Here is a 14,022-nt window from a genome sequence, read left to right as displayed (position 1 = left end):
ATTTATTAATTATGTTACCTATTGGTCCCGTTGTGAGGATTTTGGTGTTCTAAAGAACATTGAGTTGGAATCCATACTGAATGTTGCAGTCCTTGATCTTCACAAACAAGTGCTTCAAATTTTCTTGGTTTTCGGTAAGGAAGGTTATGTCATCTGCATAGCACAGGGCTTGCCATCAATCCCGATGCTGTGTGCATCTTCATACACTATAGCTGTGTGGGGAAAGGCTACTACCCTGATATATACTTTTCCTGATTTTCTACCTTATTCTGCCATAGACCACTGTAAAATAGACAGAATATATGAAACAACTGTGCTTAGGTATTGGACAATACATAGCCCAGGGATGTGATCCCTGCAAGAAGGGAAATATAAATTGAGCTGCAGTGTGACCCTGGCTTTTTGCCTGGGGGCATTTCAAAACTTGCAGCACAGAGTAGTGGCTCCCAGACTGAGAGGAGCAAGCTCATGGGGCATAGGAAACAGAGATGTTTATGTACGCCAGTGAGGTAGCTAGAATTCTCAAAGCAGGGGATTCAGAGAATCAAGCTGTATACAGAATCAAAACCAAACCGAACTCACTACTGTCGAGTCAATTCCAACTCACAGCAACCCTACAGGACAGGGGAGAACTGCCCCCCTGTGGGTTTCCAAGACTGTGACGCTACAGAAATAAAAGGTCTCATCTTTTTCCCACCAAGTGGCTAGTGATTTTCAGCTGCTGAGCTTATTACAGCTCAGCGTGCAACCCACTACACCACTATGGCTCCTTTCTGTATACAGAAAGAGCTCTAGAAATCTAGATATATGTCCCTTGAGTTTTTGGATAAACATTAACCTGTGTGTCATTAGGGCAAGAATCCACCGGGCCTAGCAGAAAAGAAATACTAGGGAGCTGGGAGCTGAGTGGCTATTCTGGAGGTCACCAGCACAAAAACAGAATTGTGGCCGAGTAGACAAATTGAAATGAACACTCCTGGCATTCCACTGGGAACCTACCAAAGCCAGCTATAGAATAAGGCTACGCTAGACCTGACCTAAAACCGAGCTGTGACAGGTAACTTACAGAACAGCACATAACAGAAGTCAATACTCTTGTGAAGACAACAAAATCTAGAGGGTTTTTTTCCAACAATGAAAAGAATATAACATACTGTTGAGAAAATGAAGTTATGCAAGTATAGCCCAGCTCTGAACTACATTCCAGGGGTTGTTGACTTGTATAGATTGAACTCTTAAATGATTGAGCTCTGTTTATATTGACCACGGCGGTTGGTGATAGTGGACAATTTCCAGTAACATTCATTCACAAGAGCATTATCATGCCTGTTAGATTAATATATAATTTTAAGACAGTTGTTGGGTGGCCTCACATCAACTCCAACGCATGGTGACCCTGTGTGTAATAGAATACAACACTGCCTGGTCCTGTGCCATCCCCCAAATCACTCCTATGCTTGAACACATTTTGGCAGTCGTGATGTCAACCCAACTCCTTGAGGATCTTTCTCTCTTCCATTGATCCTCTACTTTTCCAAGCATGATAGCCTTCTCCAGAGATTGGTCCCTCCTAATTTAAAACAAACAAAACTGTAAGATTGCCTAGGTTTAAATCCCAATTTGGACACTTATCATGTGACCTTGAATGAGTTACTGAGCAACCTAGTGCCAGTGTTCTCCTTTATCAGGTGAGGAGAATGTTTTTAGCATTCTTGTGAATATTGTGTGATGGTTGATATAAAACACTCAGCCCAATGCATGGCACCTAATAATTGCCCAATAAGTACCAAGTGGTATGGTGGTTGTCAGGCTGTGGGAATGGTAAGAATAACTTTAGTCACGGAAGCCGCAGGAGCAATAGGAAACTCCTATTCAGCCTGTTTGACTCTTAGTGGTAAATTTCAAAATAACATTCGTTCTTTGTTAATAATTGAGCCCTTATTTAATGTAGATTAGCAAAGTAATTTTCTCTTTTCACAAGCTAAAACTTGTGAAATCATCTCATAACCCCCAAACCTGAAAGAATCCTTCAACAATGAATGCTATTAATGAGACCAATCATTAGATCTTAAAGGGAAAGATTACAAAAAATGTTTTACATCATGGGAAGTGGAAACCAACCATGGCCCAGCAATAATCTAGAACTAGGTACACAGACCTTTTCTGCAGAGGGCCAGGTAGTAAATAATTGTTTTCGGTAGTGCAGACCATGTAGTCTCTGTTGCTGTGGCTTAGGACTGTCGTCATAGTTCGAAAGCAGTCCCAGACAATGGGTACACAACTGAGTGTATCTGAGTTCTCTAGTTTGACCCATGACCTTGAGACCATCCTTTCAGGACATATTCCAAGACCAGATCACTCTAGAGCAGCGGTTCTCAACCTATGAATCGTGACCCCTTTGGGCAGGTCAAACGGCCCTTTCACAGGGGTCACGTAAGACCATCAGAAAACACATTAGTATTTCACAATATATAATTACATATTGTTTTTTGAGTAATCACTATGCTTTAATAATGTTTATTTATATTCAATTTGCATCAATGAAAATACATCCTGCATATCAGATATTTACATTACAATTCCTAAGAGTAGCAAAAATGAGAATTATGAAGTAGTGACGAATGTAATTTTATGGTTGGGGGTCACCACACCATGAGTAACTATATTAAAGGGTCACAGCATTCAGAAGGTTGAGAACTACTGCTCTAGAATATTTTCCTTTAGGACTTCATGAGGTGTGAAATAGGTAGTTCATAAAAGACCTAGGAAGGGGGCCCTTCTCAGGTATCAGTACATGGTTGGATTTTGGCACTTGGGTGGGCTTCTCACTGGGACGGACTCCCTAGGCTTCCCTTGTTGGCAGTAGTCACCCACACATTCTTCTGACACTGAGACAGACCAGAGTTCGTAACAACCCCTTTCTACTACTTCCTTGGCCTCATAAACCAAGCTGTTGACGAGCCAGCTTTAGTAAGTGACTTATGGAGTTGTTGGAAATTTTGAGCAGAAATCCCAGCCATGCAGAATAATTGCATCTCTTGGGGAGGTGTTAACAAGCAGAGTCAGACCTAAGTGCTCCTGGACTCCAGCTTCGAAGCCCAACAGCCCTGAAGCTCTGCACAGAAGGCAGTCATTAGTAAATATTAAACAATACTTTCCTTCCATACCGATGGAAGAGTGCTAAGGGTGTGGGGCCCCCTTGGGTTCTCTCAAGCTCACTTATTACCTTGCTGAAATTTGGATGACGCATTTTCCTTCAGTGATAGCTCAGTCATCAGAGAAGGTCTTGAAAAATGGCTCAGCTGGAGAACTTTTGGGTGGGAGTTGAGGAGAGAGGGCTACAGAGGCCTTGACCACCAAAAGTGACTAGGGAGATAGTGAGTAGGGGTCCAATTTTTCATTTGGACCAGGCAGTGAACCCAGTTATATATGTTTTTTGTTTGAAGTGGTTACTTCTAAGTTGTGTGTTCCTGGAGCCCCCAGATCCTAAAGTCGGGGCTACTAAGCAACATCGTGAGAACTTGAGAAAAGACTGAAGTTACCAAGGATTCCATTTGACTTGGATCTACAGTTGCTGCCCATGGATGCAGCAGTCCAGAAAACCAGATGGCTTTTGGATGTTGCAGCAAAAGACCTCTTTTTAAAGTGTTGGAAAGCCAAGCTGTCACTTTGATGACTAAAGTGTGTCTGACCCAAGCTATGGTATTTTCAGTAGCCTTTCATGCATATAGAAGCTGGATAATGAATTCAGGAAGACTAAAAAGGAATCAGTACAGTGAGAGGAACCCTCTTGAAAAAAGCAATTTAACCATGGAAGTGTATGATATGTAAATATTATATCAAGAAAACTACTTAAAAAGAAAACTTGACCAATGGTTACCATGGGTGAAAGAGGAAGAGTTTTTGCTTAGGGGTCATTGAGTTTATGTTAATGGTGGTGGAACAGTTTGGAGAGGGAAATCAGTAATGGTTGTACAACACAAAGAGTATAATCATTGGCACTGAATTACACATGTAGTAGAAGTTGTTGAATTGGAGAATATTTTGTCATGTATATTTTTGCCAAAATTTTTAAAAATTACACAAATAATGAGTACAAGAGATAATTCTAAAATTGTGTTAGTGATTGTACAACTCTTTATACGATTGAACTATTATATGATGTGTGGATGAAGTGTCAATAAAAGCATTGAAAAGAAAAAAAGAATAAGTGCATTTGAATCAGGGTGCTGCTGAAAAATACTGAAAGTGCCACAGACTGACAGAAGAACAAACAAATCTGCCTTGGAAGAAGTACAGCCAGAATACTCCTTGGTAAGCAAGGATAGGAGATTTCAACTCATGTACTTTGCACCATGCCATCAGGAAGGACCAGTCCTTGGAGAAGAACATCATGCTTCATAAGATAAAGGGACACCAAAAATGAAGAAGACTCAATAAGATGGATTGGCGCAAGGGCTGCAGCAATTGACTCAAACATAGGAATGGCTATAAGGCAGGCTCAACCTGGCAGTGTTGTGTTCTGATGCCATATGAGCCAGAGCTGACTCAACAGTGTTCTTCTCTGAACTTAATTTGTTTCTATTCTTAAGGACAATTAATAAATTCAATAAGTTCCCTACGTGCGTCTGCTCTTGGCTGCTAACCTAACAGCTGATCATTTGAACTTATCCAGCAGTAGTATAAAAGTGAAGGTCTGGTAATCTGCTTCTGGTAAGATTACAGCCAAGAAAACTATGGAGGAGGTCTGTTCTAACACACCGAATCACCGTGAGTTGGAATCAGCAACTGCACAATCAGCAATAAAAAAGTCAGTACAGTACTACTAGGTGAGCCTGACCATAGAGATAATTATGTTGTGAAAATCATCCGTACCTGCCTTTTCTTGATTTAATTCAGCAGTGCTGCTGATGATATTGAAAGAACAATAGTCTACGGAATGATGGGTCTAGACAAGTAGCCAACATGTATTCAGAATCTGTATCAGGCAGTGTGCTAGCTATTTGTTGGATAAACTCGAAACCAAACTGGCTGCCATCGAGTCGATGCCTGCTCATAGTGACCCTACAGGGCAGGGTAGAACTGCCTCGGTGGGTTTCTGAGACTAACTTAAAAATTTTTTAAATCATTTTATTGGGGGCTCTTACAATGCTTATCACATCCATCCATTGTGTCAAGCAAATTTGTACATTTGATACCATCATCATTCTCAAAATGTTTTCTTTCTACTTGAGCCCTTGATATCAGCTCCTCATTTTCCCCTTCTTCTCTGCCCCACCCTCTCTTATGAACCCTTAATAATTTATAAATTGTTATTTTGTCATGTCTTACATTGTCCAACGTCTCCCTACAGCCACTTTTCTCTTGTCCATCCCCCAGGGAGGGGGTTATATGTAGATCCTTGTGATAGGTTCTCCCTTTCTACCCCACCCACTGGTCCTGAGGGGTTCATCTGTCCTGGATTCCCTGTGTTTCCAGTTCCTATCTGTACCAGCATACATCCTCTGGTCTAGCTGGATTTGTAAGGAAGAATTGGGGTCATGATAGTGGGGGGGGGTGGCATGAAGGAACTAGAGGAAAGTTGTATGTTTCATCATTGCTACACTGCACCTTGATTGGCTCGTCTCCTCCCTGTAACCCTTCTGTAAGGGGATGATGAGACTAACTCTTCATGGGAGTATAAAGCCTTGCCTTTTCTCCTATAGTATAGCTGGTGATTTTGAACTGCCAGTCTTTTAAGTAGTAGCCCAACATGTAACCACTTCATCACCAGAGCTCCTGTACTTGATGGATACACAAATGTAGTTAAGATGCTGGTTCGCAAGGAGCTTAACATTTTCCTTGACTCTTGCTCCTTGAAGTAGGGTTTGTGGACCAGCAGTGTTAGCATCACTTGGAATAATTTAAACCTATTGTCGTGGATTCTAGTTCATGGCAACCCATGTGTGTCTGGACAGAACTGTGCATTCTCTAGTGGGATTTCAATAAGTTTTGGGAAGTAGCTAGCCAGGCCTTTCTTCTGAGGGACCTTCTGACTGCACTCAGATTTCTTACCTATCGATTAGCAGCTGTGTGTGCTAACCATGTGTACCACTCTGTGACTCAGGGAGCTTGAGAGAAATGCAGAATCTCAGGCCTCACCCAAAAGAATTGGAATCAGCATTTTAACTAGATATGTGTATCATTGTATGAGCAGCATTTGTGTGAATCGTTGGTTCTCAACCTGCACATTGGAGCAACCTTGAAACCTTGAGAAAGTGCTAATTCCATGATCATATCCTCAGAAATTGGGATTTATTGGCATGGGGTGTGGTCTAGGCATCAGGATTTTTAAAAATTCTCCAAGTGATTCTAAATGTGCAGCAAGAATGGCAACCGCAAGTCTAGTATATGACGGGGTACCCACCCAAAAAAAATCAGATGTGATGTGAGGGGGATAATACATTTGAAGTTTTGTTCCACCAGGTCAGACTGTTAATCAAGCTTTCTATTTAGAGGTTCTAAAAAGAAGACAAACATTTGTGTGTGTACCCCCCCAAATGGAATTGCACTGGATAAAGCAGAGCTTTCGTAGTGCTCATTTTTCGTGCATTGAGCAACTCCCTCTGAGTTAGTGCACCCAAGTGGCATCGCCTGGGGAGGTTCTCTCTGGTTACAGTGAATTTTTTCATAAAAGCAGTTTTGCCTGAACCTCATTTTTTGTGATGGCTGATTTAAGAGAACAGTGTGCAGCTGTGAAATTTTGTTTCCTGCTTGGGAAAAATGCCGCAGAAACTGTTGTGATATTGAACACAGCTTACAGGGACAGTGCAATGGGGAAACGTCAAATGTGTGAGTAGTTTTCTCATTTCAAAAAAAGGTGAATTGTTGATTGATAACAAATCTCCTTCTGGACATCTGTCAACTTCCTGGACCGATGAAACTGCTGACAAAATTCATGCACTTGTGCTTAAAGACTGATGATGGATCATTGAAGAGATGGGGGAGTTATTTAGACTATATTGGAGCTTGATTCAGAGAATTTTTACGAAAAGTTTGGGAATGCGAAGGAGCACTGTGAAATTTGTGCCATGAGTTCTGGCTGAGCAGGGGAAAAAGGATCAACTGGAAACATGCGATGCTTTGAAAGAACAGCTTCAAAACAACCCAGACTTTTTTTCTCAATGTCATTACTGGTGACAACACACGATGCTATACTTATGATCCCGAATGCAAACGTCAAGCAAGCCAGTGGAAGATGCCATCACCTCAGAGCCCCCCCCCCCAAAAAAAAAAAGCTCGTCAAGTGAAATGAAAGATCAAGATGTTGCTCATTTGATTTTTTTTTTTATGTGAGGGGGATAGTGCATTTGGAGTTCATTCCACCAAGTCAGACTGTTAATCAAGCTTTCTAGTTAGAGGTTCTGAAAAGATTGCATATAGGCATATAACCTAAAAGGGATTGGTTTGTAACAGACAAGGGACTGGTTTTGCCACCATGACAATGCATCAGCTCATGCAGTCATCTCAGTGTGCACAAAACAGCATGCCTTCTTTCTCCTCACACCTTACTTACCTGACCTCATTGTGTGTGACTTCTTATTTTTTCCATGAATGAAGGGAGACATTAAAGGACAGCTCTTTGCCAATGTAGAAGAGGTGATGAACAAAAGGGAGGGAAGTGCTGTCAGTCATCCAAACAGATGAGTTTAAAAATGTTTCCAAGAATGGAATTTCAGATTTGACCAATGTATTCACTGTAATGGAGAGTACTTTGAAGGTGATGAAGTTGTTTTATAAAGCAAATTTAAATACATAGCTTTGAAAAAATTTCTGGTTTGTTGGGGGAGGTACCCCCTCCTATTGCTTTGTATTCCTGGCAAAACAGAGTCGAAGGTGCAATTATGGCTTTTTCCCCCCTAACAAAAGCTAAGTTGTCAAGTTCATCTTTCCTAAAGATTTCAAATGAGTTAACTAGAGGTGGACACACCCAAGCTTCCTGTGACTCTGGCTCACTTGCTGGCCCTGACTCGGATTTGTTCTCAACTGGTCTCCGGTATATGGTATATGGAGTTCTGAGCCACTCAGCCAGGTTCCCCAGGACCCCTCGGCAAGATCAAGGGAACAGGCATGATGTATGTGGAAGTCTGCACAGGGCATCCCTGCTTACATATACGACTGGGCCATGACATGCTTCTTCCATGGTGTGAGCCCCTCCCCTAAGCATGTGATCCACTGCCCTGTGGTGTCATCCAAGGCAATAGGGACTAGGAGTGGTTCATGTGTACCTGATGGTAGTGCTGAGTCATGTGACAAATGCCATGTGAGCTTGATTAAGAACTGTCCAACTATATCCCCCCCTGGGGACTCACAGTCATAATGACAACTGTCACCACAACCAGCCTCTGTGTTTCTCTTTGCAATACCGAGCCCTCTGTGTGTCTCAGGAAACCAAGGGCCACTGACACATCAAATGGAGCCAGTGCTGGCGTTCTTGTCTCCCCTATCACACAATCCTGTCAGACCAAAGGACTGGGCCACCTTGTGGCATTACAAGGTGGCTATTAGTGGCACCCAGGCTAAAGGAGAGCAGCTCCCCCATGCAGCACAGGCTAGAGAGGCTGTGAACTCCAGCGATCCTGTGGCTCTGCTAACTCCTTCAAGGAAAGCCACATTTGTCTTTTGAACAAGAATACATTATACTCTTATACCTGCCAGGTGATGAGACATGGAGAAACCATTTGGGCCCTGTTAGGATTTGCTCACAGAAGAATGTCACCACTATCGAGTCTCTGCTTTCCTACAAATAAAGCTTATTTTGAATCAGCTTTTATCAATGAGCTTTTGTCTGTATCTGAGCTTTTACTCTTCACACCCTCCCCTCTCACTCCAAGGCCAGCCTCCCACCTCCCACACTACCCTTTCTTCCTGGGGTTGTGAACTCCACTAGGGTGACCTCCCACACTGACCTTTCTTCCTGGGATTAGGAACTCCACTAGGGTGGCCATTGTCTTGGGTTACACATGTGGTCCTCATGTGACAATTTTTAGTACCACAGTTTTAGAAATATATTATGCGGTCACCCTAAAATCCTCCTGTATCTTGGCCACTGTACCTCCTTCCCCAGTGCCAGAGGTTTCAGCTCCTGCCATTCTTCTGGGGACATCTGATGGCATTCTGACCCTACTGGTCATGCCCACCTGCCCATGTCACTCATGAATGTCGCCTCGCAGTCTCACCATCACTGTTCAGTGGACTTTGGTTGGGTTTCACGGGAGAAAGCACTGCCTTTGCTCTGAGCATCTACGCAGGACTATTCCCTTCTGTTATCACGCCCAGTGATCCTCCCCTTGACCTTTCCCGTTGCCCCAGTGTTTGCCCTCGCTCTATCTTCCCAGGCTGCTGGTCTCTTATGGTCCCACCTGGTTTTCGATCTGCTCCAGCCCTCTGGCTGCTGTTTCTGGTATGTATTGATTGATTCACTGGCTGTCTCTCACTCTAGACTGTGGGCTTGGGAGCCCCGTGAGGATACGGTGATTTTCTTTTCCCCCTGAATTCTTCTCCCATCCTGCATGCTTGCGACCCCCTGTAGTTAAATTGAATTCGTTGCTATTTTACACTTCTGGAAGCGTAGCCCTCATATGAATAATTTTCTCTTCATCTCTGTCATCAAAAGATAGCTTTGTTTTCTGATTTGGTGAAGAAGACTTATTTTCACGTCTTGTTTTATTTCCAGTTCTATTGCTGAGGGGAAGCAACTGCCTTAGTTCTCAGTTGATGGCCGACCCACCCCGGTGTCTTGACCCTGCCACCATTTTCTGCCTGCAGCGGATGTTGTTTTCCACTGCTCTTCGTATTTCTAATTGCACTGGCAGTTTCCCCTTTGAATGTGCCTCTCTTATCCATGCGTCTGTGTTCCTTTGTCTGCCAATCAGAGTAGGCAGACATTGTGTTCTCCCTTTGGCCTTTCCCTCTGCCTTTGAATTGTGCTGTTTAGCATCTTTAGTGTTTTCCTTAAGAAGCAGAGTGCGGAGCCATGCCAGTCCCCACGGGCAGGAGTTATAACCCATCTAGTGTCATGTGCAACCCCCCCCCCCACCATCCCAGTAGTGCTGCATGGTTTCTGATATTCTAGAAGTGCTTTGCCTTATTTGATTTTGTCTGTATTTTTTTTTGTCACACACAGAAGCCAAAAGGCATCCTTTCAGTGGTTCTTGGGTTACTGCTTGCGTAAAAGAGGAAGGCGAGGCATGGATTGGCAACACATAGAAAATTGGGGCTGGACGGTAGAGAATGTAGCACTCGACAAAAGTTGAGTGCCTTGTGTGCTCATAGTTCTAGATCAGATCATCTTAAGTGAATGTAGGAGGAGAGTCAGTCTCAAAGATGCAAACTTTTCATACCTATTTGTGATTCTGCTGAAAGCCATTAATAGTTCCCTCCTCTCTGGTACTAGAGCACTGGTACAACTGGGCCTTGTCTTATAATCTCTCTCTCTCTCTCTCTCTCTCTCTCTCTCTCTCTCTCTCTCTCTCTCTCGCTCTCTCGCTCTCTCGCTCTCTCGCTCTCTCGCTCTCTCTCTCTCTCTCATAGGTTTCTAAGCTCCCTGAGGATAGAGACCATGTTTTTCATAGTTCACGTTCGCTGTCTAACTGTTGTTATTGTTAACAGCGTCTGCTGAGTCGACTCTGACTCATGACGACCCTGTGCACAATGGGACAAAACACTGCCCCGGCTTGCCCCATCCCCAAGGTCAGCTGTGGATTGTGAATCATTGTGATCCACAGGGTTTTCACTGGCTGCTTTGCAGAAGTGGAACTATCACTAGGCCTTTCTTCCAAGTCTGTCTTAGTCTGGAAGCAATGCAATACCTAAAGGAGGAATGTAAATGTACTGTGCTATTTTAATGCATCTTAATTGAATGCAATGTCATGAGGTATACATTAATACCATACTGAGTGTTTCAGAACAAGGGAATGCCTTCATCCTAGTCATCTTCCAAAAGGTCAACTTTAAGTGGGCTCTGCAGATGAGGAGGACAAGAAAAAAGTGTGAAATCTGTACCAGACATTTCTTTGGATGGAGTACCTTTGGACTGAGAAACTTAATTTCCAAGGCTCAAGGAATTCTAACCCCCGCGGCCTCCATCTGTTACTCTGCTATTGTTGCTGACAGTTATAACATCTCAGGATTCCGAAGAACTTCAGAAGCCATTACATTCTATTTGGGACTACCATCTTTAGGGAACTGATGACAAATTATTTCTGGGATAATGTGACATAGTCAGGACCAGACTGCCTCCTGGATTCTCATCATTTTCCAAGAAAGATCAGCATTCTCTCATGTTGGGTGTCCTTTGAACTCTCTGTGTAGTAGGTAAATCTGAACTTGATGCTTCAAGTGTATTTGGTGTGGTAAGTTTTCTTTTGGTGTTTGAAACTGGAATTTGTTGTCTGTGATAGGGACCAATTTTCAGAATCCCCATTCTCTTCTGAGTTCAGTTTGTCTTTCTAACAGAAAGGGGAAAGGGGGGCTGTTGCCCACTGACTTCTTCACGTGAGGTAGAGCTTGTGTTAACGTATGTAGGATTATCCCAAGCTTAGAAAAAGGCTACTTGGTCCTGGCAGTGATCAAAGTACTTGCTGGCAGAAGATCATAGAACTCAGAGTCCGAGTTTTATTGATTCCACATGTATTTATTATATCAGGCTTTGTTCAGGATGCTGGGGGTATAATCATGAGCAAGACAGATATGTTCGTTCTTTGCCTTGCTGCAGTGTCTGAACTCGCAAGGACCAATTAATGAGCCACATATTCTGGGACCCTCTCAGGACTGACACTAAGGGGACTCACAACTAGACCCCAGCGCAGTCCCATTGGGGGTAGGGAGGACCACCACCATCACTCCATGGGCCCTGAGCATGATACTTCCTTCTTCCTCTTCCTGCTCCAGGTGTAACTTCGAAAATCCTTTCTGCCACTAACAGTTTTAGGAAAGCATTCGCTTCTTTTGTTTTTCAGGTGAAAGTTGTTGATCATACGTCTGGGAGTGGATTTGTACTCTGGGCCATTGTATGTGTGATGTATAAACACTGGATAGGAAGAGATGCCGAGTGAGATTTACAGTAGATACCAGATAAGCTCAGAGTTGGGGTACTAGAAGTAGAATTGGCCACTAGTAAGATATAAAAGTAGATGATATAGACCCTCCTACACAGTAGAGAAGGACATCGTGCTTAGTAAAATAGAGGGTCAGTGAAAAAGAGGAAGACCCTCAACGGGATGGCTGTAGCAGTGGGTTCAAGCCTCACATATACCTTGAGGACGGCCCAGGACAGGGAAGTGCTGATTCTGTTGTACATGGAGCTGCGATGAGTTGGAACTAACTCCGCGACAGCAACTAACCAAGTGGCAGTGGCACAATGGTTAAGGAGCTCGGCAGCAAACCAAAGCCTGTCAGATCCACCGGCAGCTTCACAGGGAGATGTGGCAGTGTGAGTCCATAAAGATGATAGGCTTGCAATCCCCAAGGGGTAGATTTACTCTGTTACATGGAGTCACCGTGAGTTCGAATCAACTTGAAAGCACCCCTGGCATTGGAGGACCAAGTGAATATGGGAGGTCGGGAAGGGGAGATAGAGATCCTTTTGTGGCATGAGGTTGAATGCTCAGGAGAAGCAGGGAGCCAGCCATTAAACCCAGGAAGAGGTGGCTGGGGGTGGTCTGCTAAGGCGAAGGCAGGTGCCAGTCTTGTTTATTGCTTCTTCCCTGATACTTGGCTCACGGCCAGCATAGAGCAGGGGCTCCACAGAGTGAGTCACAGAGTAGGGGGTATTCTTTGGGAGGCAGGTTTAATCTAGAAAAATGAATCGCTTTCCCCATTCATTTTATAAGCAAACTAAATTGTACAAGGGGTGGGGGGCATCTTGGCCTGGTGACATCTGTGTCCCATAAGCATCAGAAGGGGAAGGAGGCTGGTGCCTGAATTATGGTTTTTCTGGTGCTTGGCTGACTGTTGCTAAGGCCTTCTTCTTTCGAGCAAGCTTTGTGCCAGGCTCATCTAAAAGGAGATTTGTGCATGCGATCATTATAAGCTCAATTTGCAGTCAATTAAATCCTTTTATTTCAGTAAATTTAAAACTAAGAAAATACACATACTCCTATCTTTAAAAAGACCTTATTGCTTTAGCGACATCTAAAAGCAGCATTTTGCATTATGTCCCAGCCAGCAGCTCCCACGCACTTAAGCTCGCGTTCTTCCATTTGACGGTGTGTGTGGGGGGGGGAGGGGCGTGGTAATTTTAGTAACCATTGTCATTTTGATAGTTTCCTCCTGTTTCCTAGAAAAGCAATGTCAGGTGTCTCTGGAAAGGACCCACGCAGAGAGATGCTCTGACCCTGTGGAAGGGACCTACCCCCATTTCTCACTCTCTGCTCTCCTGTTTCCCAGGACTGCATTGACATCGGCTGGTGGGAAGGTGAGCTCAATGGCCGGCGAGGCGTGTTCCCTGATAACTTTGTGAAGTTACTCCCACCAGACTTTGAAAAGGAAGGCAATGTAAGTGCATGGTTTTGATCTCTGTGCAGTCCGTGTCGTCAGTATCGTGGCTCCTGGGAGGGGACTTGGGCTGAGGGGAGTTGGGTAGAATATTTAAGAGCACTGGCATTTGACCTAGGTGGGCCTAGATTCTCACCCTGAGTTGCCCTCTACCTGTACTGTGGCTGTGTACAAGTCCAGTAACCTTCATGAGGCCCAGTTTTCTCCTGTCAGGTGATACTAATATATTTAACAATAATGTATGTATCTGTCACATGTAAGCACCTAAACAAACAGAAATATTGAAAAGTTAGATGGGCTTTAAAATGTAAAATGTTGATGGCTTGCTCCTAGCCATCTAATTCTACCCCACCAAGCTCTTCACTCAGGTTTTCACATAACTTTACCCACTTGGCCTGGCCTGGGTCCTCTCCGTAGCCACCTCTGGAGGCTCTGTTCCTGCACCATGCTGAGCATGACCTTGACGCATCACCACCTCCACAGAGC

The 14,022-nt window shown here is 43.8% G+C and overlaps 1 protein-coding gene across 3 annotated transcripts in view; it reads left to right on the top strand.

The window, feature by feature from the left end:
* SH3KBP1 (SH3 domain containing kinase binding protein 1) overlaps positions 1–14,022 on the top strand; it is a 424,275-nt gene that overhangs the window by 322,115 nt on the left and 88,138 nt on the right. For all 3 annotated transcript variants that reach the window (XM_075538783.1, XM_075538782.1, XM_075538784.1), the window contains one exon: positions 13,429–13,536. In XM_075538783.1, the coding sequence (XP_075394898.1) occupies positions 13,429–13,536 (108 nt within the window). The remainder of the gene's footprint in view (positions 1–13,428; positions 13,537–14,022) is intronic.

This window comes from Tenrec ecaudatus, chromosome X, assembly GCF_050624435.1.
Source record: "Tenrec ecaudatus isolate mTenEca1 chromosome X, mTenEca1.hap1, whole genome shotgun sequence".
Classification (NCBI taxonomy): domain Eukaryota; kingdom Metazoa; phylum Chordata; class Mammalia; order Afrosoricida; family Tenrecidae; genus Tenrec; species Tenrec ecaudatus.
The sequence above is the reverse complement of the archived record's forward strand: the minus strand, read 5'-3'. Positions and strand labels throughout refer to the sequence as shown.